Source organism: Rhineura floridana, chromosome 7, assembly GCF_030035675.1.
Source record: "Rhineura floridana isolate rRhiFlo1 chromosome 7, rRhiFlo1.hap2, whole genome shotgun sequence".
In the NCBI taxonomy this organism is placed as follows: domain Eukaryota; kingdom Metazoa; phylum Chordata; class Lepidosauria; order Squamata; family Rhineuridae; genus Rhineura; species Rhineura floridana.
In genome coordinates, this window is record NC_084486.1 from 119,315,387 (window position 1) to 119,341,795 (window position 26,409).

Consider the following 26,409-nt stretch of genomic DNA (forward strand, 5'->3'; position numbering starts at 1 on the left):
TGATGACAAGCCCATTGTGATCCAGTAGTTTTCAGTAACTGGTGTTCTAAAAAGTACTTTTACAAACTCTAATTTTTCCAGTATAAACAAGTTGTCTTTAAGAACTTCAGAGGTGTTTCATAAAATCTTACATGTATTGAGAAAGAATGAGCTGTGTCTTGCTCTTATTTTAAAAAGAAAACATTTGAAAAAACATTTAGCATGGAAAATGTTTGACATAAAACCTTTGACTGTTGTCTATTTGTGACAGTATTGGCTTCTTAGAGGGACAGGAGAAATGCCCAGCTGTTCCTTAGCAGTTCTGTCATAGTATTACATAGTATTAACCTCAAAGATAAAGTCACCAGTGCTGGCACAAGACATTTTACTGCCTGAACTGGAACTCTAATGTTTCTGCCACCACTGGGGCTAGTACTTTCAGAAGTCTTTCTTCATCACTTAGACCAGGGATGGTGATCCTGTGGCCCTCTGGATGTGGTTGGACTACAGCTCCCATTATCCCTGACCATTGGTCATGCTAGCTAGGGCTGATGGGAGATGGAGTCCAACAACATCTGAAGAGTGGGTTCTCCATTCCTCACTTAGACAGACATTAATTCCTGCCTTCATCTCTCCTTCCTGTGATGCTGTCTGAGGTAGGTTGCTTTACCTGCTGCATAACAGAACCAGCCCTGAAAGTCAGTGAATATAAGATATAGCATTGCCTTTGCACTCAACTATTGCTGCTACTGGTGCTTTCTCTCTCTGTTCCAGCCATGGAGCAACTTGCTTTACTGCTATGCTGGCCATGAGCTTGCACCTGCGGCATATATCCCATCTGTTCATGTAGCAATCCAGAAGCACATCATGCTTTTAGGTCTTGCTTGAGCCAGTGCATGTTATCTAGTATATTTGTAGTTATACTTTAGAAGAAACTGCATGCATTCACTAGAACCATGGCCCCTCTCTAGTGGTCCTTCCTTGTGGAATACTCTCCATCAGATGCCTGCCACACTTCCTTTATTGGATTCTTTTAGAAAATACACAAAGGGAAAAATCCATTTTATTGGATTTTTAAAATTCTGCTGCAACTTCTCATGTGCAGACTTGCCTACTCACTGAGACCATCATCAAAGCCCCTCCTGGTTGTCACAGACTGCAGATGTCCATCTGACAACAACGAGGAAGGGGGTCTTTTCTGTGATGGCATCCATACTCTGGAATGGCCTCCCTTCAGAAATAAGGCATTACCGCCTTTGATACAATGCCGGCATGTGCTAAAGACTTTCTTGCAGTAGCATAGTGGCAAATTCAGAAGTGCAGGGTCCCTTCATGATAGTCAAACCACACCCCCTCACAGCCATGCCCCCAGGATTCACTGTCTCTTCTGCAATTACAGATTTATAGAACCAGACTAAAACTGCTGTGTGCATAGGCTCTCCCCCCCCATCTCTCTCTCTGGGGGCTAAATGTTGCCAGAACCCTTTTGATTTTAAGAATTCTGAAATGAAACCAAGTGTGGGACTACAATTTGCGAAACCAAAGTACTTTGCAAGGAAGTTCACTTCTCACTTACCCTAGGAGCCAATCAGCATGAAAGGGGACATGTGTGGTAGCTACTGAGAAGAGTTTTCTCAGTGTCTGACTAACTTCCTTTCACTCTGATTGGATCAGCACAAAAGGACAAGGAAGCATGTTATTAAGTGAGGAAACTCTTTTCAGTGATTAACATGCTCTCCTTTCATGCTGATTGACCTGTACACAGGACCCTTGCTGGAACCCTCCTCCCCAAAAAGTAATAGGTCTATGACCCCCACGACTCTGGATGACTAAACCCCTGCTTTCTTGTTCATCATGGCCTTTGTTGGCTTTTGATACAAGCTGACTGTAGATTTGTACTTGTATATTTTTGATTTGTATTCTATGGTACTACTATACACAACCTTGAAATGTATGCCTAACAAGCAGTATATAAATATGTTGTTAAAATGAATTTAAAAACGTAAGGGTTTAGCACTGAGTGGTTTTCTCTTCTGCTGCTACTTATGCAAAAGTGTTTTAGATGTGCTTTGTGATTATTCTAGACTAATTGTATAATTTATTACTTTGATTAAAACTGAGATCCACCTTGATGGCTTTGAAGCTGAATGAGTGGGACATAAATTTGATTTCTTTTTTTTAAAAAATCAGTTACTTTAATACCCTATTCTGCTTCTAGAAGTGAATGGAAGCTGACACACAATGATAATAGCATCAAACTTCCCATTTCATACAAATCATATTGTTGCGCGTCTCCCCCAATCTCCGAGTGGTGAGATTTCCAGGGTCCCTGCACTCCTCCAGGGTTTGGTTTCCTTTGGGAAGAAGGTCAGCGGAGACTGCGGTGTCTTTATGAAATATGGTTTATTTATTTACACACATTCCAACCTGAGCTTCAGAATGGATAGGTTCAAGGCATCAGCAGTCTAATATCCAGCTTTTCCATCTGGGTTGCAGGAGGCACCCCAAGTGCCATGGTGCAGAGGGCCAGTCTCTCTGCCTGCCTTCAGTCCCCAAGCATTCTCCAGACACAACTAAAACTACAAGCCTCTGCTGGGCTCCAGGAGGTGGGGGATCCTCTCCTGAAGAGTTTCAATGACAAAAGGGTCTCCCTGGCCCATTCACCATTGCTAGGCAACTGATTGGCCCATTATCTTACGTGGCCAATCTATTTGGTTAACAAAACACTCATTTGACCAGCAGAGAGTTCCTCATTCCAAGTCACAGGATTCCAAATCAGAGGCTGGAAAGGCGACCCACAGGAATAATCCATCCCAACCCCCATGCTCATAACAATATAATTCAAAGCCAAGAGATCCTCTGGTGTCTAAATTTTATAGTTGTATTGCTGACCTCACAATTAGACTTACCAATTTTTCTCTCGATGTAGGTATATATATGACTTCTTTGGATGATCTACTCAGGTGCTTAGTTTGGGTGGTTATTAACCTGAGCAGTATTAAGTATTTGGTAGCTATGTAGCTTACATTTCAATAAACATTTGTGAAGCCAAAATCATTTGCTACCCTGGGCTCTTTTGGGATGAAGGGCAGGATAGAAAGTAAATAAATAAATGCAATTAAATAAACAAATAACTTCTGCAAAGTATTGCTACTTCCCCATCTCCTAACTCTTCCCTTTTCTTTTATTCTAGTAGTGCCTGCTCAAAAGTAAAGCAAACTATCTATAACAATGTCCAGCCCTCAAACTCCAACTTGTTATGGGATCCAGAGTTCATGTTGGATTTTATTGAGAATCCCTCGATTCACAGCCTCAATTATCCAATGTTGGGCAAAATCTTGAGTGACAATGCACCTAGTCGCTACAGCTTTGTCTGTAATGCACTAATGAATGTATGCATGGGACATCAAGATGCAGGCAGGTAATGTGAAATTGCAAGACCAAGCTGCTTCTATGAGCATGAAAATTTCACTTTCCTTGTTTTCTTTCTCCTTTCCATCTCCACCTTTTCTATACTTCTCATTATTATATCTTCATTGACAGATTTCATCTTTATGACTATTTCAGTATTGTCTTGCTCAATCACATTTTTTTCTGTCCAGACAGACTGTATCACACTGAATTGATACATAAGAGGTACTTCTTATGTGATGCTTTCTCTACTGTCTCTTTTTAGGAAGCAATATGTACACATGTGTATAGGAAGTGCATAATGAGTGTTTTTGTTTTGTGATGACTACACAGATTGAATAGCTGCCATGAGCCTCAGCTGTCTGTTCCACATGCAGTTGTGAAGTGATGGGTGAGCTTTCCCCAGCTTGCCTCATAATTCATTCCATTTTTTTTCTTGAGCTGTCTTGGGAAAGGCTCAGAAATTCTCCAGCAAAGTCTTGGGGATGGGACTCACCACTAGCAGTGGCAGTAGTGTAGCTTATTTCATTTTTCCTACTTTTTTGTTTCTCTTTTGCTGGTGTTTTGGCAGCCTTGCCATTGTTTTGCATCTTCTACAATGCCCCAGACCTAGCATTGTTCAGGCATATTGTGGGGGGAAGGTGGCAGCTGGCGTGCGCATGCACGCACGTACACACACACACAATATGCAGAATATTCAGAGAAAATACAGTAGGGCCCCGTTTATACGGCGGGTTAGGGACGAGGCCCCCGCTGTAAAGCGGAAATCTCCGTAAAGCACAACCCATTGACTATAATGGGTCACGTCGCGCGAAAATGCCGCAAAATGGCAAAATCAGCTTTAAAACGGGGAATTTCCCCTAATTGAAAGCTGCCGCATCAGCGTAACGCCGGAAAATGGAACGCCGTAAAGCGGGGCCCTACTGTACTGCAAAGTTGCCCTTTTTTCTAATGGGGAGTAGTGAGGAAAAGAAAGAAAACATGGAAATTTTCTCAGAAAAAAATCTTAAAACATTTGGGTCAACTGTAGTTCTGACATCTGTCTTCCAAATTCTAAGTCTTGGCATTATCACTATTACTATGGTGCACATGATTTTTCTTTTGCATATATTATCTCAGAGAACAAAAACATGTATGAAGTTACCCTGATAATGAAGCTTTAAAACCAATAAAGTGCATTTCTATAAAAATAACCTCACTCATAGCTACCGGAGATGAATATAATGTCTGAGATATATTATCAGTAACTGGATCCTTACTTGAATATTATGTACCTTCCTCAAAGAGTGGGCGTGTTATATACTGGATCTGAATTTCAGATTGTGTAACTTCTGTTTTTCTCTGTAATTTTTGAGTATCCGCACGTATTTGATATATGATGGATATTTTACATAGTTCTCTATTTTTATAACCTATTCCCAGAATGGCTTTAATGCATGTCTTAAGTTTCATATTTGCAATGAATTGAAAATGTATAACAGTAAATATATCTGTTTGAAAGTCTGCAGTGTTTTCAGACCTGAGATCTTCCTTTTAACCTCAATGTGGGATTTATTTATTTTTTTAAAACCCTCTGTATGCTTATCCTTTTTCCCTTCCTCCATCCTTCTGCTCTTAAAAATCCTAATGAAAAGAAAAAAGTGGTGTACTGCTCATGTTGTGGGTCATCTTGACTCACAAGTTGCAGACCATGGCATTAAGGAGCATAGGCATGACAACTTTTTTCTTGCTGTTATTGGACAATTAGCATCAATTTTTATTTTCTGTTTTCTTCTAGAATTAACGACATTGCCAATTTGTGTGCAGAGTTAACTGCTTGCTGCACAGTGCTAAGCTCAGAATGGCTAGGGGTCTTGAAAGCCCTTTGCTGCTCATCAAACCATGTCTGGGGATTTAATGACCTTCTCTGCAGTGTGGATGTAAGTTCAGAAAAAGCTGTTATCAATAGATAAATATTTATATGTTTACTGTGGTTGGTCATCTGGAAGTATCACAAAAACAAGCTTTTTTTGTATAGCAGATAACTGTGGTTATCTTAGAAGTAAAGTAAAAACAACCACAAGAACGGCAGAAAAAATATTTTGAAGAGTTGCTTTCTACTTAAGTATAAACAACTCATATTTTTTATTACAATCTTTGTAGTATTTCCACTCATGTCTATTAGAGATTAATTAATTGATAGAGACAACAGAATGTCTGCTGGCTATCCATAACCATTGTGGGTGTACAAACTAGGCCTCCGATTATGCAAAACTGGCATAGAATCAGTGGGATTTTACTATTTGAAATAACAAGAAAGACTAATCATTGACCTCAGTGGCACTAACACCACGTACGTAAGATCTTTTCTACTCCCATATGTAATCCTCAAGAAGGATCAGATATTCACAGTCTGGTTCCACACACACATAATGTCTAGCATGCGCAGCTCTAGCAGCCAATGCTGAAGAGCAGCTAATAAATACTTTAAATAAGCAAATCAACAAACAATAGTTTTTTCCTGATATAATGGGCTTTACATACATGAGCCTTGCTTCTGCTTTTAAACTAATCAAAATTTCTCATTGCATCTGTTAGTTTAAGAACTGTGGTTTAGGAACCTAACCCATCCCCCCCACCCGCAAACCATTGTTTGGGAAACCTGAAACATGTAATTTGGAGACAGACCTCCCCAGATGTCCTTTCCCTGACGAAGTGTGTAAGAATACAGCTACCAATGCAGGGGAAATGACTATCTTTTAATGATAACAACAGGTATTATTGACATCTGGGGGTCTTGGAAGCACCAAAGCACTTCCCCCTTGACAAGATAACTGTGCCAAGGTTCCCTGTCTTGCCACATGTTGCACTGAAGCTGTTTCAGTGCAGCAAAACAGGGAACATCCTCATTGCAGCGGTAACTGGGCTGACTTTCCTTGTGTTGCCATGCAGGGCTGTGGTTGCTTTGGCTGTTGGGACATGTTGTTCCTTTCCTCACCTCTGATGTAAGGACAATACTGTTTCATTTGTCCTTTGACCATCACCTTGCAGCCTGATCTGATTTTGCTACACAGCAATGTCATGTCATTACATGGAGAGATCTGGCTAGCTCAGATCATATATAAAGAAAATAGAAAAAAGCTTAATTGTTTTTATACCATCTGGAATTGTATCAGTTACATCTGTCTAGTTAGGGTTTGCAATTCCAGTTTGGAGTGCAAGCTTGCTTGGTTAGATGGTAAAAGATGGTTTAGTGTGAAAGGGGAAGTGTGGAAAGGGCTGAATCTAGGTGGAAGAGCAAACACAAATGGTCTCAGGTTCAGCCTGTGGCATTACAAGGTAGGGCTGGGGGAAAAAGTCTGAAACCTCTGGAGAGCCACTGCCAGACATTGTAATAGACAATACTAAGCAAATGGAACAATGGTCTGGCTCAGTATAAAGCAACTTTCTATCTTCTGTGTGGGAAGATGTACACACACCCAAAGCTCACTCACATAATCCTAAATCATGATTTGTTCTTATGTCCAAACCAGTCTTGTGAGCATGTGCACATGCACGCACACGCGCGCGCGCGCACGCACACACACACACACACACACACACACACACACGTATTTAATTAGAACTAACTTTGCCAATAGGCAGGCAATTTCATTTCTGGTTTATGTGAAGTGTGGATGAAAAAGGCCTTGAAGCAAAATGATTTTTTTTTCCCTTTAAGGTGAGTGACCTTTCATTCCATGATTCTTTGGCTACCTTTGTTGCAGTCCTCATAGCCCGGCAGTGTTTTTTCCTTGAGGATGTTGTTCAACACGTTGCTCTTCCTTCTTTGCTTACAGCAGGTGAGTTGACAATGACATCTGGAAAACTGCACTTTGTTTTTCAAACTGGGAGAAAAATAGATTCCTTGTAGGGATGGTAAATCATATAAAGCCATTTTCTAGAATGTAGTGTTTTTTAAAAAGCATAAAATAGCCAGAGTGCTCTAGACATATTTGGCTAAATGTCAGGATGATGGATGCTGGAGACTAGCAAGAACTGGAGAGGTCACAGGATCTAAAGTGTAAACAGTTCCTTTCATTTGCTAGCTATTTCTTATTATTCATGCCATTCTGAATTACGTACATACCAGAAATCAAAGCAGAGCCCAATTTATCCTCTCTTTATTTATCTAATATGTCTTTTTTTCTATTACTAGAGCCAGAAATATTTGTCTGTTTTATTCAGGGATGCTGCCAGGTTTCAAGAGGCCCTGAGCAAGATTTCCTCTGGGGGTGCCACCACCACTTTCTGTCACTTTCCCCACTCCCTGTGCTAATAAAGGGGAGAGAATGGATTTCTTTTTCTTTCATTCATCAGAAAGAAAAAGTTACTCATTATCTCACTCCACCCCTTCTCAGTGGAGCTGTTAGGCAATTCTGGACTCTGGTCTTGAGGTTCTTACAAGTCCCGTCCTCTTAGGTCACTTCACTTTAAATGGTAGGCATACCCCCTTCCATGATTTTCAGCTGCTATGTTCCTGAGAACCACCTCCCCACAACAACAGTGGCAAGCCTGTTACTTTTTTTTTAAATGACTCTGCGCATGTCCAGAGTTTCACATTTTAAACTCACTTATCTCGTCATGACTACAGGAATAATGAGGTTTCCTTCTGCTCTTCTGATGCTAAATACATAGGAATAAGTAGCATTTTGTTCTAGAAAAGGATAATTATATCTTTTAAGAAAAATGATAAAATATAAAATGAGCATCATAACCATGTGCATAGGTCCTACATGAAAGCATAGCTGGTTCAGTGTGGTGATCATGGCTTTACAGAGTTCGAACAGGATTGCAGTTATGCAGGACTACAAGAAAGGCACTCTGTACATGCTTAGGTCACTAATCTTACTTAACTTATTATATGCTACTCTATTTTTGCAATCTATTCTTCACTCCACGCTACTTCCTTCTTTCCATCACCTGTTCTTTCTTAGATTGCAGTTTATGCACATTTACTGGAGAGTAAGTCCCCTTAAACTCTGTTGGACTTACTTCTGAGTAGACATGCATAAGATTGTGCTGGAGGTCTCAAAAGACTCCTCTCACCTCTGTGTCTAAAAGACAAACAGCTTGATGGATCAGGTTTGCTTGAATGAAAGGTGGGAGAATGGGGGAAGAGGAAATACTTAAACAAGCAGAGGTGGAAAGGAATTCTTGAGTTTGTTACACTTGCCAGTGCCAAGTGACCTGCAATCTTCAAGCCTGATGCCATCCTCCTTTCCCTGGATATAGAAAAGCACTGCTTGGCCCTCCTAGCGTAGGCAAAGCAGTTGACAACATAAGTGAAAGTCAAAGCTGAAGGACTGCAGCACCTCCACCCCACCCCCAACATTTCATAGGAAAAGCAGACTCATTTTACTCACTCTTCATTCCTAGAGCTGACCAGAATTGGAGTGGTGGTGGTGATGCTTACAGATAGATATTAAGGCCAAGCAAACAGAAACAGATTGGATAGGGTGACTAGCTACTGATTTGAATATGCCGCTGCAAGGAAAACAGGGAGGGAATGACTGCAAAAATCACTTTGCACTTTGTCTGCTGATCCTGCACTACTACCACCATCTCTGCTCAGTTCTATTTTGATTTTAATGTGCTTTGTTTTTTCTTTGCTTGCTTGCACTAAAAATCCAAATTATGACTCCAGACTGCAATTTTGGGCAGCGTCCAAGGCTCAATTTGGGACAGAGCCACAGTTCCCATTTGGGGACATCCTGATAGCAACAGGCTTGAGACCTCACCTCAGACTTCTGCCCCAAAGTTCAATGGTAACAGCATCACTGTTGTCATTGCTTTTGTCATCTTATGAAACATAAATTTTGCTGCTTTTCGTTTCCTGCCAGCATATTGCAACGTTATCCGTTGTAATTATCTTCCCACACTCTGATGGCATTAGATTATTATGTTTTTGGAATTTCCTGCTGTCTTGTCTTCTCAGCTTTGACGTTATTTGTGCATGCCATCCTTGCCTTAAAGTCTGACACAAATATATTATTGTCTTTCTCTACTTTTTTTTGCCACTTTCTTGTTTTTCTCCTTCTACAAATAATTCTTGTTTGATGTTTTTCACAACATTTTCTTGTTTTTCCCAGTAAAGCACCCATTGATCTTCATCAGACCATTCCTTTTCCATGCTCACATTTTCCATATTTCTCATTTTCCCTCACAATATATAGTTTAATTTGTTCAGCAGATGCAAATTGACAAGACACCTTGTGAGGGAAAATATGTGTGTCTGTAGGTGTGGGAGGAAGGGCGGGATGCAAATTAAATAAATAATAATAATAATAAAACAATAACAATGTTAAATTGGAAAAAAGTTAGGTTGCAAAGTAGGATTTACTAAAAGTAATATTTAATGAATTTTTAATACTAGATTATTTTGCAGAGTATTGACTGCATTAGTATTTTTCTCAATATTACTGTATAAAATATTGCTTCCTGTTTTTGCTTGACAAGAATGTTACAAAGCAGAGCCAAACCTGTATACAGATAAAATATTGAAAAATATTTTCGTTTGCTGTGGTAAAATGACTGGCTAGCATCCTTTCCCACAGCTTGTGGAGATCCAGATGCTGAGCCTGGGGCAAGGATGACATGCAGGCTTCTGTACCACCTCTTTCGAACACCTGAGGTTTCCCTGCTGCCAACTGGTAAGTACTTCAAGTCCATTTCTAGACCTTCTGTCTTGCCCTTGCATTTCAATTCCTCAGAGGAATTTGATAATGCTGACTGCAAAGGTTCCCTTAACAAAGGAGAGCAGCAAGGCCATTTTTAATGTACAGTAAATTGATACTCCAGAGGCAAAACTCTATAACCCTAAATAGCCATTCTTGAAGGACCACCTCATATGTTGCAGCGGAAGCATAAATCTCTTGTGTCAGGGCTTGCCTCCTTGGTCAGTCCCAGGAATTGTCAGACTCCCAGGGGGGTCTCTTACTTCCGAAGGCACTTGGCAAGCACCTTAACTGTCACAAGCCTTGGTGCTCAGATCATCATTGATCCCCTCTGTTGTATACTTTGTTCTCACTAGTGGGCACCCCCCTTTACCCGCCCCTTGGCCTTTCCTTAGCCTAGGCTCCCTGTCTTGTGTAATCCCTTCTCCCCTCCTTGAAGCCCACTGCTGGAGGTTTCTGAGCCTCCAGACCTTTCTCACCAACTCCTGCTTCTTCTGTTACTCCCCTCTGGGGTAAGCCTTCCCACCAGCTTTCCCCTCTGTCCCCTTCCTCACTCCCCTCATTTCCTTTTTCCCAGCCTCTTTCTCAGGCAATACCTCCACACTCTACCTGCTTGCTGTTTCTTAGGATGGGAGTTTCCCCGAGAAAGGCAGCTAGCTGCCTTTTTAATCTTCAGCTGTGTGCATTGTTCAGCTCTGTCTGCATTACTGGAAGGAGGGTCCCTCCTTTCAGGTGAACTGGTTAAGCTTGCTGGCAGCTGCCCAGCCAGCTGCTGACCAAGTCCTCATCCTTTCTTCTTCTTCATTACCCTCTGAATGGTAGCCCCTTGCATGTTGCCTGGGGCAGGACCCTTTTTAGCCCTTAGGCCCTGTCATAGTCATTCTGAGAGAGGTCCGAGGGGAGCTTGTTCAAGAGATCCAATGACTGTCAAGAAAAGAAAAAGAGGTTGTGGAGACTACAGTGATTGCAACTAAACATAACAGCAGAGGAGAGAGGAGAGCAGTCTTTTGGATCACACAGTGTGTTTATCCAGCAGCAGTTCCATAACCTGGGAGCGACAGCGACTGAGGCCTATAGCTGCATCCCAGCCCAGGAATGTGTAATAGCAGACAGGCCTTAGAGCCTCTAATTGATCGCCTATGGTTAGCTAATTTATTGGACTCTATCCCCTCCTGTTTTGTTGTTTAGACACTAATCTCAAACTGTATACTTAATTGTTCTTGCTTCCTTCCCCTTCCCTTCCTCGTTAAATAAATCATAGCTTTTATTATTCAGTTAAGTTGGCCACTGTTTTGTCTAGGGTTGCCAGGTGAGAAGCATCCCAAAACCTGAGATTTTAGGGGCTGACCCAAGTGATGTCACAGGGCTGGCCCGAGTGATGTCATGGGGCGGGCCCAAGTGATGTCACAGGGTGGGCCCAAGTGATGTCATTAAGCATGATACATTAAGCATCAATCACAGTTGCTTGGAGCATACAATTAAAAAAAAATCTGACTGGAAATTAAGCTAGACATCTTAGCTAAAAGATGGAGCCTGGGTAGGGAACATTTAATCTAGCCTACTTGCTTTCGGCAAGAAGGGTTTTAAGTCCCCTCAGGCCAGGCCAGTCACCAGAAGGTCACTGAAGGAAGAAAGGAGCCTAGTGTTGTGGAGATGTGAGATGTGAGCATTTGGGAGTAAAGATGGTTGCCCCTGAAGGCTGCAATTCTAAACACACTTACTAAGGGACTAAGCCCCCATAGAACTCAACAGGACTTACTTCTGAGTAGATATAGTTTGGATTGTGCTGTTGGTAAAGCTTGACTAGGGATCCTCTGCAAAGACATCCATATCCAAGCAGGGTTGGCAACCCCCTGCCTGGAATGCCCTGCCCTTATCTTTTAATGTGGCTGCTCCAAACGTCTTTACAGATTTGACCCTTCACTTCAGAAAGAGGTCTGATAAATGAGTAAGAGTAAGAAGATTCTCTACCCGTTCTGTCTGCATAGTTGCCCTCATCCTTCACCTGCGCCCAGCAGAAGCTCTGGGCCAGGTGGGACACAGTGGCATATCATAGAGGACACCCTCCCCTTTCATGGGGTGTATGATTTGTCCTGGCCCAGAGAGGATTTTGGGGTGGGCACCCCCAGTTACTTATTTTTTCCTGTATGTTTTGGTCTGCTTTGATTTTGCACAGATGCACTCATCCTTCCCCTGCGGGACCCCCAGTTACTTATTTTTTTCTATGTGTTTTTGTCCATTTTGATTTTGCATAGATCCCTTGTTCTGTGCCCTGCGCCCAGCAGAAGCTCTGGGCCAGGCGGGATGCAGTGGCATCTCGTAGAGGACACCCTCCCCTTTCCTGGGGTATATGATTTGTCCTGGCCCAGAGCACAGTTTGGGGTGGGCACCCCCAGTTACTTTTTTATGATTTTATGACATTATGTATGTATGATAATATCAGAAGCCTGATGATTTTGATTGCATAAATGTGTTGTTATTCTTGATGGGGAGAGTCCCCCGATCACAGTGATATATCATACAGGGTACCCCAACATATATTTTGGGGTTCAGAGACATGTTAAGTTTGGTTTGAAGTTGCTGTAGTTGTCAACTCTTCTTTTTTAGTGTTTTGAACTTTCAAGCAAATAAGGAACTGGGAACTAGGAACCAACTTCAGTGTCGTATCAGTTAAATAGATTAAACAGTCGCAGGGGGCGGCTGACGTTTTGGTGTATATCTCGGGAACCAGACTACCTAGAAACTTTTTTTTTTTAAATTGAAGCTGAGAGTCTGGGGATTAAGGGGTGCTAGCTGGAGAGCCAGAGGGCCCTCCAAAAACCGGAGACTCCGACCGAAAACCGGAGACCTGCTAACTCTAGGTTTGTCCCTTACATTTGTTCAGGAAACATGAAGACTATTGGGCTGGAGGTGCCTCGCACTATTTTGAGGCCCTGACATTTTCTGTCTCATCCATCCCACTACAGTTTGAACTCAGCTCCTGTAGTTCTCTACTAAAGGAGAGGCACAGACATTTTTTAAAAATTGCATTTATAGCACAGAATCATGCCTCATGAATCATGCATTAGGTATTTCAGACTGTACATGGAAATTAAATTAATACTTAATAGTTGGCAGTGTTTGAATATTTAATATGCACACACTTCAGTAGGGTTACCAGATGTCCGGTTTTCAGCTGGATACTCCAGCTTCTGGGGGTCCTCTCTGGGTGAGTCAGCTTAATCTTTGGACTCTCAGCTTTCATTTTTTTTAAAAAATGAAGTTTCTAGGTGGTCTGGTTCTCAAGATGTACATCAACACGTCAGCCCCCCCCCCAGCTTACCTGAAATGATCTCTTTTCTGGCTGCTCTAACACCACCCTTTCAGGTTTTATCCAGTAAGTGAAGTCAGGGTTGTGATTGACAAGGGATTTCTGGGCCTCCAGGCAGTCCTTAGACTCCATTGCAGAGGTAGAAAATGATTGTTTTTTTCCTGTTTATCTGAAAGTCTCATAAACTGAGTAAGTACCAAGTCTTTTTTTCTCTTGTGTTCACAAGTCAAACAAGTTTAAATTTTCCTGGGCTGTTGAAGATGTCAGTGAATTCAATGAATTCAACAGAACTTACTTTTGAGTAGACATGGTTAGGATTGTGCTGTAGATTAATGGGACTTTTGACTGAACATAGTAAAGAACGTGTTTGTGTTGTAAATTTTTCTCTCTCCCTCCAATCCTATTTTTTAGCAATTAGGCAGGGTTTACATTGATATCACTGCTTTTATTATACTGATACTGATTTTTCTTTTTAATGTTCTGCAATGACCAACTCATCTGGACAATAAACTGTTCTATGGGGTGTATGTATTTGTACATCTCCAATGTGTGTGTGTGTGTGTGTGTGTGTGTGTGTGTGTGTGTGTGTGTGTGTGTGGAGTCTAACCAACAACCCTGTGAGGTAGGGTTGCTGATTGGAAACCAAGGCAGCTCAAAACAAGAAATAAATCCCTTTAAAATCCAATAACCATAAAAACAAGTATAAACACTTGCCAAACAGCTTAAAGTGGCATGATTCTGAATTTTGGGTTGGGTGAGTGTTCCTTATCACTTGAGCCTGCAGTTCTGTGCACACTTCCCTGTTTGAGTAAGCCCCATTGAATACATTGGGACTTGCTTCTGAGTAAACAAACATAGCATTACATTATAAATATCTTTACAGGTTGTGTAAATAATAAACATCTTTGACAGTTGTGTTTATATAAATATTTATTCATTTAAAGCACGTGACTTCCTCTAAAGAATTCTGGCAAGTGTAGTTTCCCCCTCATGGTTATAGTTTCCACCACCCGTAACAAACTACAGTTCCCAGGATTCTGTGGTGGGATTCATGTGCTTCAAATGTGTGTTGAATGTGCTTTAAATGAATGGTGTGGATCTGCCCTAAGTATGATATGCAGTCATTAGTGAATTGAAAGGAACAATTCTAAAAGATACTTTTTTAAACAGGGGAAGGGCTGTAGCTCAGTGGTAGGGCATATGCTTTGCATGTAAAGGTCCAAAATTGAATTTCTGGAAAAGGCTATTGCCTGGAATCCTGGAGAGCCAGTGCTAGTCCATGTCATCAGTACTGAGCTAGATGGTACCAAATGGCCTGAGACGGTATAAGGTAGATTCCTTTGTTCCTAAAAGTGGAAAGAGACCTAAGGGCCACAGTGACTCCAAAATTTATTTATGTATTTTATTTACAACATTTATATACCGCTTTATTGTAAAAAATCTAAAAGGGGTTTACAGAAGGAATTAAAACAATAAAATTATTGGCAAAAACAGTTAAATACAGGTCTTTAAAACATTCAAAATATATAAAAAACACAATAGGTTCTACAGGCCAGGTTAGGCTTGCCTAAACAAGAATGTTTTAGCAGGTGCTGAAAACAGTACAGTGAAGGTGTCTGCCTAATGTCTTTTTTTTTTACAATAATTTTTATTCAAATTTTCATAAAACATAGAAAACAAAATCATAAAACATTCAAAGACAAAAAACAAAACAAAACAAAAATGATTAAACAAAAAAAAATAAAATGTTGACTTCCCATTTGTCACATATCAAATCAGTTATAGGTCTACAATATATAACAATCCTGTCTCTTAAATCATATTATAAAATCACTTTCCTCCAGTAATTATCTTAATTAATCATCAAATCTCATAAACATTACTTTATTCTTTCCACAAAAAGTCAAAGAGAGGTTTCAATTCTTTAAGAAATATATCTATCAATTTTTCTCCAAATAAACATGTCAATTAATCCATCTCGTTAATAATTATAATAATCTTATTGTCATAATCATAGTCCAAATAAACATTTCGATTAATCCATCTCATCAGAATCTGTTAGGTCCAATAATTTCAATAGCCATTATTCCATTATCCCTATTAGTTCCATCTTCCATCTTCAATAGTCCTGTTAAGTCCAGTAATTTCAGTGTCCAATCTTCCGTTATCAGTATTCCATAATAATCTTGCTGTTGTAGCCATAGTCATATAATAAGAGTCTGATGGGAATTTCCTCTATCCCAAATATTTTCTTGCCATCCATTCTGAATAAGTTGCTGAAACATTGTTGTAAATTCATATCTGTGTTCTTCTTTTTTAGAAAATGCACTGGCTCATCTCTTAAGAGTTTTTCCATTGTCACATGCCTGCAGTTAATTCCATAGATTTTCTCTATATCAAGCTCCATCACATCATTCCAGTCCAGAAGATTATCCAAGCCATTGATAACTTTATCTCTAATATCTTCATTAATTTCTTCAGAGATAACGTTAAATTCCAAACAGTAGATTTTATTTCTAAAATCCATAAACTCCAGATCTTTTTCCAATTCCACATTTGTTCCAATCTCCATGGCTTGTATCTTCCCTTTATTTTTTCTTTTCTCATCTCTGATCTCATTCTCCTCTCTCACAGGGTCCCCTATTTCTTTAAACTCCTGCGTCATTTTGCTCAGTTCAATTTTCAGCTCCTTACTACCCTGTTGCAGGGTTTGTTTCATTATCTCAATCTCATCCATTATTTTCTGAAACATAATTACTTCCAGATTCTCAGCCACTTTCTTGATTGCCATTTTTAAAACCACGAAAACAAAGCAAAACAAAAATAAAGAAGAACCACTTCTTATTTCAGCAACAATTGGGTTAATATTCCAGGCTTGATGACATCACAGTATAAACAGAGCAACCTGCCTTATCTCTCTATGTTCAAGAATGCAAAATAAATTTAGTTCCCAGCATCAAAACAGTTAGTGGCGTCGTGAAGAAGCAGATTCGTCAAAATAAAATAGACCAAAAAGAGAATAGTCCCAGACAATATAATATTCCTCGGAATAGAAATCAGGAATAGAAATCCCTCTTCTGTTTATTATCTTTAGAATGCACTTCCAGGACAGCTTTTTGCGACAGAAACAGAGATAAGCTGTTAATTTCGTGAATAACAGAGAAGAGCTATATCTCACCCAGAAGTTGTCCAAAGCCGATCAATCTGACAAATCTCCTTTTGCTGCAACAATTTAAACCAAGTAAAAAAAATAATAGAAAGAAGGGTGCTTGCCTGTTAGTCCGTTCTCTCTTTCAAGAAAAGATAAACGTATCGCTTAAGCAGATAGAGCTTGTTAGGAAGTCCGTCCGGCATTGTTGGCTGGACCTTATCTCATAAATTAATGAAATCCAGTCCTCCCAACAAAAACAGGCTTTGAGGTTGATCTCTACGTTTCTCCCTGCCCGGGAGAAATTTCATCAGTCAAAAAAAAAATGTTCTGACTGATTTATATCTGAATAAGCTTCTTTTGAGGCGGGAGCCCGTCCCAAAAGCAGGCACAAGCGAAGTCACCCTTCCCGGAAGTCGGTGTCTGCCTAATGTCAATAAGCAGGGAGTTCCAAAGCATAGGTTCTGCCACACTAAAGGACTGATTTCTTACAAGAGCAGAACAAGTACTATGTGGCACCCGTAGCATGGAAAGCACACCTTGAACTTGGCCTGGTAGCAAATCGGCAACCAGTGCAGATTTTGGAGCAGAGGTATTATGTGCGGATAGGGTCTCACTCTCGTCAGCAATCATGCCACAGCATTCTGCACTAACTTCAGCCCCTGGGTCAGGTTGTGTTGCATGGGGATTTCTGTGACCTTGGCTGACTGGCTGCCAGGATTTTTGGTTTTTGGTTAGGAATGCTGACTGGTTGTGGGATGCTGAGTTTTCTGCCTTACTCACAGGAATTTTGTTGTTGTTGGTATGGTATTGCATTTAGGAAATCATCACTGTCTTTTATTTTTATTTCTCTGTTTGCATTTCATTTACCTTTAACCTCATTTCCTTACATCCATAGAAGCAACAACAGTGGTTCCATGTGCTCAGTTCAACCCCCTTAAACCTACTGATGATGCACCTTGTTGGTTGCATGACAGTTTGTTTCTTGCCCAATAGTGGCAAAAGAGAATTCACATACTGGGAAGTGTGGCTGCAATTATTGTTGTTCTCAAGCTGCTGTCTGTGAAGGTAGATCAAAGCACGTGTGTTTTCTCTCTGTAAGTTATTGCTCACTGGGATTGGCTGTCAGTTTATAGCAGCCCACAAGGTAGACAGAAAAGGGTAGAGAATCTTCTTACTGTTATTCATTTATCAGACCTCTTTTGGAGGTGAAGGGTCAAATCTGTAAAGAAGCTTGGAGCAGCCATGTTGAAAGGTACAGGCAGGACATTCCAGGCAGGGGGTTGCCAACCCTGCTTGGATATGGATATCTTTGCAGAGGATCCCTAGTCAAGCTTTACCAACAACACAATCCAAACCATATCTACTGAGAAGTAAGTCCTATTGAGTTCTATGGGGCTTAGTCCCTTAGTAAGTGTGTTTAGAATTGCAGCCTTCAGGGACATCCATCTTTACTCCTGATTGCTTCTATCTAACATCTCCACAACACTAGGCTCCTTTCTTCCTATAATGGCCTATAATGTATCAAGTAGGCTAGATTAAATGTTCCGTACCCAGGCTCTATCTTTCAGCTAAGATTTCTATCTTAATTTCCAATCTGAGAAATGTTTTTGTTTGAATTGTATGCTCCAAGCGACTGTGGTTGATGCTTAATGTATCATGCTTAATGACATCACTAGGGCCCACCCCATGACATCACTATGACCTGCCCCATGACATCACTATGACCTGCCCCATGACATCACTAGGGCCCGCCCCTGAAATCTCAGGCTTTGGGATGCTTCTGACCTGGGAACCCTAATAATGTGAGAAGTGGTCTTGGGCATGCATGCATGTGTGCACACCTGTTTATATGTGTAATTTTCTGATTAACGCCATTCGTTTGGATATTTGTAATGTTTATAGTATTGATATCCTGCACTCTAAACACAAAATACTTCCAAGACAGCATTTACAAGCAAATGAAAAACAGTAAAATGGGGGGGGGGATACAGTAAAGCAACTTCACTAAAAAAAACAGTATTATCAGAAAGCTGATAATTATTCACTCAATATTTTTAAGAGGCATGGGGAATTAAAAGGTGTTCACCTGGAGCCAAAAAGACATGAGAATAGCTGCCAGGTGAGGCTTCCTAGAAGATAATGTTCCAAGGCTAGAGCTCCACAACCACTACTACACCTGCTGTTGTCACCTGTCCCACTTCAGAAAACAGGGGCACCCAGATAATGGCCTCCAATTAAGTGCATAGACTGGCATTTGGGGTGGGGAAGCGAGACAGTTCTTTCATCTCCTTCTGACACTTCCAGTGGGTTGGAGAATATATTGAGGCCCTCTAGTCCTATCACAGTGAAAATATTTGGTGAAAGTAAGTGCAGCACCAGGCAGAGGCTAAGTTTAACAACTGTAGGGATTGTAGGGGTGGTGTGCTTGACTTTAGTGCTTCTATGCCTAGAGTGGATTGAAAAACTTTGGTCTGCAGTCCTGGTAAAAACCTAATAAAGCCTGCCTATAGATGAGTATGTTTTATGAGACTCTTTGCTGTTTGAAATCATTATACTTAGATTTGGATGCTTTTAGGCATTATTTTATATCTTGATTTACATTTACTTCACTTTAACTCTGGCTGAGAATTTTAGTCAGATGAGCCATTTTGCCCTTTATACAAATCATTATTGTAGTGTGGAGAATTTAGGTTATGGATGCTTTTTTATAGCAAGTTTTGTTTCTGAAATGTAACATAGCTTGTTCTTTTTCCTCAGGGAAATCTTTCCCAGGTATTCGGTCCTCTTGTGATCGTCGCCTCTTAACTGCTGCTCACAACAGCATAGAAGTGGGTGCTGTATTTGCTGTTCTAAAAGCAATACTGATGCTTGGTAAGATCACATTTAAAGTTCTTCATTTCATGGCTAAGGCTGCAATCCTATACCGAGTTTCCTAGGAGAGAGTCCCGTTGAACTCATGGGACATACTTTTCAGTTGACATATTTAGGATTGCAAGGTAAAACCTCAGTCTTATACACACTTAAATGGGAGAAAGTTTCATTGAACTCAATAGGACTTTCTTCTGAATAGACATGTGTAGGATTGTTTGTTTGTTTATTTATTAGATTTATATCCCATGCTTCCTCCCAGTAGGAGCCCAGGGCAGCATACAAAAGCACTAAAAACACTTTAAAACATCATGAACAACACTTTAAAACATATTAAAACAAAACATCTTTAAAAACATTTTTTTATAAAAAGCTTTAAAAACATATTACAAAGCAATTCCAACACAGACACAGACTGGGATAAGGTCTCTATTTAAAAGGCTTGTTGAAAGAGGAACGTCTTTAGTAGATGCCAAAAAGATAACAGAGATGGCGCCTGTCTAATATTTAAGGGGAGAGAACTCCACAGAGTAGGTGCTACTACACTAAAGATCCATTTCCTATGTTGTGCAGAACGGACCTCCTGATAAGGTGGTATCTGCAGGAGGCCCTCACCTGCAGAGCGCAGTTATCAACTGGGTATATAAGGGATAAGACAATATTTCAGACATCCTGGTCCCAAGCTGTATAGGGCTTTGCACACCAAAACCAGAACATTGAATGTAGCCAGGTAGCTAATAGGTAGCCAGTGCAATTTTTTCAGCAGTGGGGTGACATGTTGGCAATACCCTGCCCCAGTGAGCAGTCTTGCGTTTTGCACCAGCTGCTGCTGCTGGACCAACCTCAAGGGCAGCTCCACATAAAGTGCATTACAGTAATCCAGCCTGGAGGTTATCACAGCATGGACAACAGTGGTCAAGCTATCCCGGTTCAGAAACGGCCACAGCAGTTTTACCAGCTGAAGCTGGTAAAGGGCACTGTAAGCCACTGAGGTCACTTGGCAACAAAGATTGATCCAGGAGCACCCCCAGACTAAGGACTTGCTCTTTGAGAGGGAGTACAACCCCATCCAAAGCAGGCAGCTGACCAATTATCCAAACTCGGGAACCACCAACCCACAGTGTTTCTGCCTTGCTAGGATTCAGACTCAGTTAATTGGCCCTCATTCAGCTCACCACTGAGTCCAGGCACTGCTCCAGGGCGTGCACAGCCTCTTCCGATTCAGATGTTACAGAGAAATAGAGCTGGATATTGTCAGAGTACTGCTGACACTTTGCCAGAAACCTTCTGATGTGCTCCCAAGAACTTCATATAAAAATTAAACAGCATGGGGGACAAGATGGTACCCTGTGCACCCCACAGCACAACTATCGGGGGGATGAAAGACAACCACCCAATCCTATTCTCTGAAAATGACCCTGGAGATAGGATTGGAACCACTGTAAAACACTGTCTCCAGTACCCATCTCACCAAGTCAGCTTGGAAGGATACCATGGTCAATGGTATAAAAAGCTGCCAAGAGATCAACTAGGAATAACAGGGTCGCACTCCCCCTGTCCTTCTCCCAAGAAAGGTCATCCATCGGGCAACCAAGGCCAATTCAGTCCCATAACCAGGCCTGAACCAGGACTGGAATGGGTCAGGATAAACTGTTTCATCTAAGAGTACTTGGAATTGCTGCGCCACAACCCTCTCAATCATCTTCCCTAAAAAGGGAGTATTTGCGACCGGGCGGAAGTTGTCACAAACCAATGGGTCCAGGGTGGGCTTTTTCAGGAGCAGTCGGATCACCGCCTCTTTCAAGGTGGCTGGAACCACTCCCTCCTGCAATGATGCTTTGACCATACCCTGGATCCACTCGGTCAACCCCCTCAGCAAGCTTTAATAAGCCAAGAAGGGCAAGGGTTGGGAGGACACGTTGCTGGCTGCATCCTCACAAGCACCTTGTCCTCAGGCCACATCAGGCCATATCAACTGAAACCGATCCCAAGAAGTTGCAGCAGACATTGCACTGGACACCTTGCTGGGGACTACAGTAGATGTGGAGGGGGCATCAAGATTGCTACGGAGGCGAGCAGCTTTACCCTCAAAGTGCCTTGCAAACAATTCACAGAGGGCCTCTGAAGGGTCTAAAACTCCATTTCCTGGAGTTGATGTCAGCAGACCCCTAACAATATGGAAAAGCTCCACTGGACGGCTCCTTGAGGATGCAATGGTGGCAGAGAAGTGGGCCTTCTTCTCCGCCCCCACCGCCACACAGTAGGCATGGTTATAATGTTTTACTCGTGCCTGATCAGTTTCACAGCACATATTTCGCCACTTGCACTCTAGCCACCATTCAACCTGTTTCATTGCCCTTAGGTCACTGGTGTACCAAGGTGCAAACCAGACTCCACAATGCCGGAGAGGGCACTCGGGCAACCGTGTCAAGAGCCTGACACATCTCACTGTTCCACAGCATGACAAGGGCTTCAGCAGGGCTCCCCTGCTCTATCTACTGGGAACTCCTCCAGGGCATTCAGGAATCCAATAGATTCCATTAGTCTCTGGGGGCAGAGCATCTTAATCTATCCACCATCCCTGCAGGGGAGGATTGGAGTCGTAAGTCTAAACTTCACCAGGAAGTGGTCTGACCATGACAATAGGGTGACACCCACCCCCTATCTCCAAACCACCCCTTCCTCCATCTGGAGCAAAAAGCAAGTTGAGGGTGTGCTGTGCCCTATGTGTCGTGCCAATGACAACTTGAGAAAGCCCTATGGTCATCATGGAGGCCATGAAGTCCCTAGCTGGTACACTAGACTCAGCCTCCGCATGGACATTGACATCACCCAGGACTATTGTTTTCGGATCCTCCAATAACACAGCCGAGATGGTCTTCACCAACTTGGTCAGAGAAGCACCGGGCAGAAGGGTGGGTGGCATACCAGCAGCAACCTTAGTTTACTGTCTCCTTGGCCGAACACCAGCTAAAGGCCCTCACAGCCAGTTCCAAGACAGAGAGGTTTCCTGGTGACAGAGATGGAAGTTCTGTAGACCACAGCAACTCCTCTCCACCCCATCCTTGCAGCCTGTGCTGGTGTTGCACCAAGTATCCAGGTGGGCAAAGCTGGGTCAGATCAACTCCTCCCAGCTCATCCACCCAGGTCTCGGTAATGCACACCAAACTGGCACCTTCAGCATCCGTTTGATCATGGATGAGTATGGTCTTATTGTGTACCGATCTGGCATTAAACAACAGCACAGATAGGCCAATGGGCAGAGCAGATGAGCAACAAGGAACCCATCCATGAGAGGAGTAGGAGGGAGGAACAAGGTGTAGACAGCCTTGCCCTCATCTTTTTTGGTAGTTCACTACCTCCCAATGGCTATAGCTCCCTCTATCTATGATCAAGTGGAAGAAAGCCCTACTAAATTAGATATTTGGAAAAGTTTCCATGTAAAGTGGATTGAAGTGACTGAAAACATTGTCTGTAGTAGGGGTGGGGAGTCTTCCCCCCCTCCCCGATACTGGACTCCATCAGCCCCAGCCAGCATTGCAAATGTCCAACATGCTGGGAGCTGGAGTCCAACAACACTGGACCCATAATTAGTGTACAGTCACATTTTAAATTGTTATGTCTTCAGGATTAATCATATATTCAAATAATATATGAGGCATTTTGTATTAAATGTCATTCCTAATATTCACTGTTTCCTTAATTTCCTGCTACCCACTAAGTGTATAAATACAGCTTCGTCAGGATTGCTTGCCCAACGGTTTTGACCTAAAACGGAAATAATACTTTTAATTTTTGTGCTGCTTCTGCTCCATAGGTGATGCTGAAATTGGAAGCAATAGCATCTGCTCCCTGAAAAAGTCAGATTACTCAGTGCGAAGATTACTAGGTGACCTTAATGATGATGAGATATGGGATGCTGCCTCACATTCTTTCAAATCATGTGGAAAACCTTTCTCCATAGAAACTGCTAGTCTCAGTGAATATGCTAGATATGTGCTAAGAAGTATATGTCAGCAGGTAACACAACTTAGTTTTTCTCTTTTTATATTTATATGGATTTATTATTGCAGAGTGATCATTGTTGTCATATTCCGGGGATTCCAAAAGATAGTCATTGCAAGCTTTCATGAGTAAATGTGTATGGGGTGAGGTGGGGTAGGCAGATGGGAAAGCCACTTGGCCATGAAGCCTACTTGGGCCAGTCAGTATCTCGGAGCCTAATCTACTTCACAGGGTTGTTGTGAGCATAATATGGGGGGAGGGGACATGACCTCCTTGGAGGAAAAGGTGGGACACGAATGTAATAAAAAAATAATGTGGAGTTCGTTGACAAACCCTCCAGGCTGGTTCTTCCCATAAGCTTGTTTACAATTGCTGATTATGAAATTGAGTGATAACATGTATGTGTGAATGTCATAGATTAATATTTCAGGCTGACTTTGATATTGAGGTTGATGCAAGAAGTTTTGCCTGGATACTCTGGTTTTTGGGGGTCCTCTCTGGGTCTCCAGGTGAGTCACCTTAATCTCCAGACTCTAAGCCCTGCCCTTTCAGGGTTTTAGCCAATAAGTGAAGTCAGGGTTGTGACTGACAAGATTTACTGACCCTCAGACAACACCTAAACCCACAGTTTCCTTTTCCTGCTTGTCTCACATCAGGAATTCAGTAAATATATAGATTTCAGCAGCATAAAGAGTACTTTCTCTGTACAGGATTGGGAGTAAACTTCTGAGTAAACCTGCATAGGATTGCACTACGATAGAAGATCACAGCAGGATCTTGGTAGGCATAAAAGTGTACATGCAGGGCTTTTTTCAATTACTTGCAAAAATGGCATATTATACCCTTTATTTTTCAAATAATCTTTGAACAGAAGTTTTGAAAAGTGTACATGCTGCAGTGTTATACTTTTCTAATTAAGGAGTCAAATAAGTTTAAATTTTACTGGACTGTTGAAGAGGGCAGTTTATTTGTTTTATTCATAGCCTGTTATGAAAATCTTCCCAATATGAAGCTTTTCTGGGAATAAAGCTGCAATGCTAATTCCACATACCTGGGAGGTAACCCCATTGAATTCAGTAGGACTTACTTTTGAGTAGATGGTTAGGATTGTGGAATGAACTATGAGGTTATTTTCCCTATGAGTCCAGCCATCACAGCGGGTATTAGCTCCACCTATCGTGCGAAGGCAAGAATGTCTTTGAAGTCAAGACTAGGGGCGTCAGGCCCCTCCCACTCTCCAGTTCATTCTTGCCTTCCTGCGAACAAGATTGAAATCCTATCATTGAGATCCTATAGCGTAGAATTTAGCTAAGTTGTTTTCGTATTTGTTTACTTTGTGTTTAAATGTCATTTATCTCTGTTGCTTGTTTGAGGTTCTTTCCTCAGAGACCGCGGCTGAGGTTCTCCCTGATTGGTCTTTAACCTTTTATTTTTCGTTTATTCTCTTGCTTGTTTGAGGACCCCCACAGAGACTGCGGCTGCGGTGTTCTGTGGTTTTCTGGCCGTTTTGAGCTTCGGGAGATCGCAGCTCTTTCTCTCCTGTAGCGGTTTTTCCCTGTCTCAAGCCGCACTCTGTGGAGCCCTTGGAGAGACCGCGGCTGCGGTTCTCTCCCAGGCGGGAGCCTGCGGCTGCGGCTCCCTACCTTTTTTCCAACCTTTTTTTACCTGCCGGGGTTCTGCCTCCCTAGAGCCTGGTGATCCGTCTCTCTCTCCGCAACTTTAATTTCGCCGCGGAGAGCCCTGCTCCCGGCGGCGGCAGCGGCTTGCCTCCTGCTGCCTCATCCCTCACAGGCTTCTCTCGGCACTTTGATTTCGCCACGGAGAGTCCTGCTCCCGGCGGCGGCAGCGGCTTGCCTACTGCTGCCTTATCCCGCACAGGCTTCTATCTGCTCTTTCTTCTTGGGGGTTTTCTTGGAGCCGCTAGTGCGGCTATCGGCCCCGCGGCTCCCCCTGCGAGGCTGTGCTGAGCTACCCTTCCCCCAGTTTGTTACCAGACGGCCGCCATTGCTCTGTCTTTCTCCTCCATTTTTAGATCATTTTTCCCGCCATTTTTGTTGAATTCAAATTTCCCGCCTTTTTTGTTACCCCTTTATTAACCATCGGATACCTTCCCTGCAACCTATCTGTATGTGTGTTGTCTGTGTGTTGTAGACAGAGTTACACAGGGCTTCCTCACACACAAAATTACTGTGACTGTGTCATCAAGGCTGGAGTTTTAATACAGTGGCTGACTTGTACTAAATTTGAATTATATTCAGTACCATCAAGGCTGGAGCTTTAATATCAGTGGCTGACCTGTACTAAATCTGAATTATATTCAGTATTATCAAGACTGGAGCTTTAATATCAGTGGCTGACTCGTACTAAATCTGAATTATATTCAATATCATCAAGGCTGGAGCTTTAATATCAGTGGCTGACTTCTACTAACTGAATTATATTCAGTATTATCAAGGCTAGAGCTTTAATATCAGTGGCTGACCTGTACTAAATCTGAATTATATTCAGTATTATCAAGGCTAGAGCTTTAATATCAGTGGCTGACCTGTACTAAATCTGAATTATATTCAGTGTTATCAAGGCTGGAGCTTTAATATCAGTGGCTGACTTGCACTAAATCTGAATCATATTCAGTATTATCACGGCTGGAGCTTTAATATCAGTGACTGACTTGTACTAAATCTGAATTATATTCAGTATTATCAAGGCTGAAGCTTTAATATCAGTGGCTGACTTGTACTGAATCTGAATTATATTCAGTATTATCAAGGCTGGAGCTTAATATTAGTGGCTGACTTGTACAAAATCTGAATTATATTCAGTATTATCAAGGCTGGAGCTTTAATATCAGTGGCTGACTGGTAATAAATTTGAATTATATTCAGTATCATCAAGGCTGGAGCCTTAATATCAGTGCTGACTTGTACTAAATCCAAATTATATTCAGTACATCCTGCTCCTTCTGTGGCCGTGTACCACGCCTGAAATCC

At 41.9% G+C, this 26,409-nt stretch overlaps 1 protein-coding gene across 1 annotated transcript in view; it reads left to right on the forward strand.

Annotated features, from left to right (window-relative positions):
* MED12L (mediator complex subunit 12L) overlaps positions 1–26,409 on the forward strand; it is a 366,394-nt gene that overhangs the window by 241,496 nt on the left and 98,489 nt on the right. The window contains exons 22-27 of the mRNA XM_061637068.1: positions 3,173–3,400; positions 5,168–5,309; positions 7,091–7,211; positions 9,966–10,061; positions 19,304–19,417; positions 23,232–23,434. Of these exons, the coding sequence (XP_061493052.1) occupies positions 3,173–3,400; positions 5,168–5,309; positions 7,091–7,211; positions 9,966–10,061; positions 19,304–19,417; positions 23,232–23,434 (904 nt within the window). The remainder of the gene's footprint in view (positions 1–3,172; positions 3,401–5,167; positions 5,310–7,090; positions 7,212–9,965; positions 10,062–19,303; positions 19,418–23,231; positions 23,435–26,409) is intronic.